General features: G+C 32.8%; 1 protein-coding gene across 1 annotated transcript in view; it reads right to left on the bottom strand.

Annotated features, from left to right (window-relative positions):
* The window catches only part of LOC109842241 (NAC domain-containing protein 92-like), a 2,609-nt gene extending 2,045 nt beyond the window's left edge, over positions 1-564 (bottom strand). The window contains exon 1 of the mRNA XM_020411142.1: positions 90-564. Within this exon, the coding sequence (XP_020266731.1) occupies positions 90-308 (219 nt within the window). The 5' untranslated portion in view covers positions 309-564. The remainder of the gene's footprint in view (positions 1-89) is intronic.

Genomic DNA, 1,292 nt, shown 5'->3' with positions numbered 1-1,292 from the left:
TACCGTTCATGACTTAATTAATCAAATTTCTAACAAAATCCTTTAGAACTATATGGTAATAATTCTACTTTTAACAAAAACCTTTAAAGTTGACTTACCAAATTAGTCATAATGAAAAAATAAATGAGAATTATACCTGGGAGATCCCATGGTTCACACTTATTGAGATCTACATCTGCAATCGCCCTCGCGCTGAATTTAGACTCAGAAATCTTCTCAGTCAAATAGTATGTTATCAGCTCTTCATCGGTAGGATGAAATCGAAACCCTGGTGGCAATTTCTCAGCTTCTTTATTTGCTCCTTCCATCTTTTCTCCTTCCCCCTTCAAAATTTTTCAAACTCAATAATATGAACCCTAACCCTAATCAATATTCAAGCTTGTAATAACAAACTTGTGAGCACAACTAACCTATAGGAAGGGAATTAGCATGCATGAGAAAGAAACAAAGTATGGTAACCAAAGAGAGATATATAGCTATAAGTAGGGAGGTTGAACACAAGATTGGAGTTTAGAGAGATGAACACGGCATGTCTTTGGGTATTGTTTAATTTCTAGGTGAAGCTACGGGTGTTTCTTCTGAGCAGTTCTGCATGAAGGATTGAGATTTAAGATGTTGTGTGTAGGGAGAATGAGTGTTGGTGAAGCTTAGACCTACTAAGGGTCTTCATTCACAAGATGCTTAATGACTTCATGTTTTGGACTTAATTGGATATTGTAATAAGATAAGACTGCATCCTGATATTGTCCCCTTTCCTCTTGCGCATTGTAATTTACATCTTCACCCATACGTTAAATTCCTTTTAAGATGCATTCAAATTGTCACCAAGGGTATCAAAATATTATTGATCACATGTTGCTGAGGACATTTCCTACTTGTTCGCTTAAACTAAAAATTAATGCTATTTTCGATATTAATTTATATTTATATGCAGAATATTAGCTGCTTTCATAGTTTACTTAAAATTAGTGCTTAAAATAGTACCCATGTGATTTAAGTGCACTTGTACGCATATATGCGTACATATATATATATACATATCAATATATCATTGTTGTTAGTTTTTAGTTTCTTGCCTCTAAATTACAATGATAATTGTGACAAATTTGCCCTCATGATTTGTATGTTACCAAAATGCTAATAAATCATATGGTTTCCGCAACATAAATTAACTATTCATGGATTTACTATAATTAACTTGAGAGGAATTAAATCACAATTAGAAGCTTCTCATAAATGGAGTTATTCCTCTCCTACGACTAAATGATAGGGAAAAAAGGATATAATTAATT

The sequence above is a fragment of the Asparagus officinalis genome, chromosome 5 (genome assembly GCF_001876935.1).
Source record: "Asparagus officinalis chromosome 5, Aspof.V1, whole genome shotgun sequence".
Lineage (NCBI taxonomy): Eukaryota > Viridiplantae > Streptophyta > Magnoliopsida > Asparagales > Asparagaceae > Asparagus > Asparagus officinalis.
This window is presented reverse-complemented; position numbering and strand designations above follow the sequence as displayed.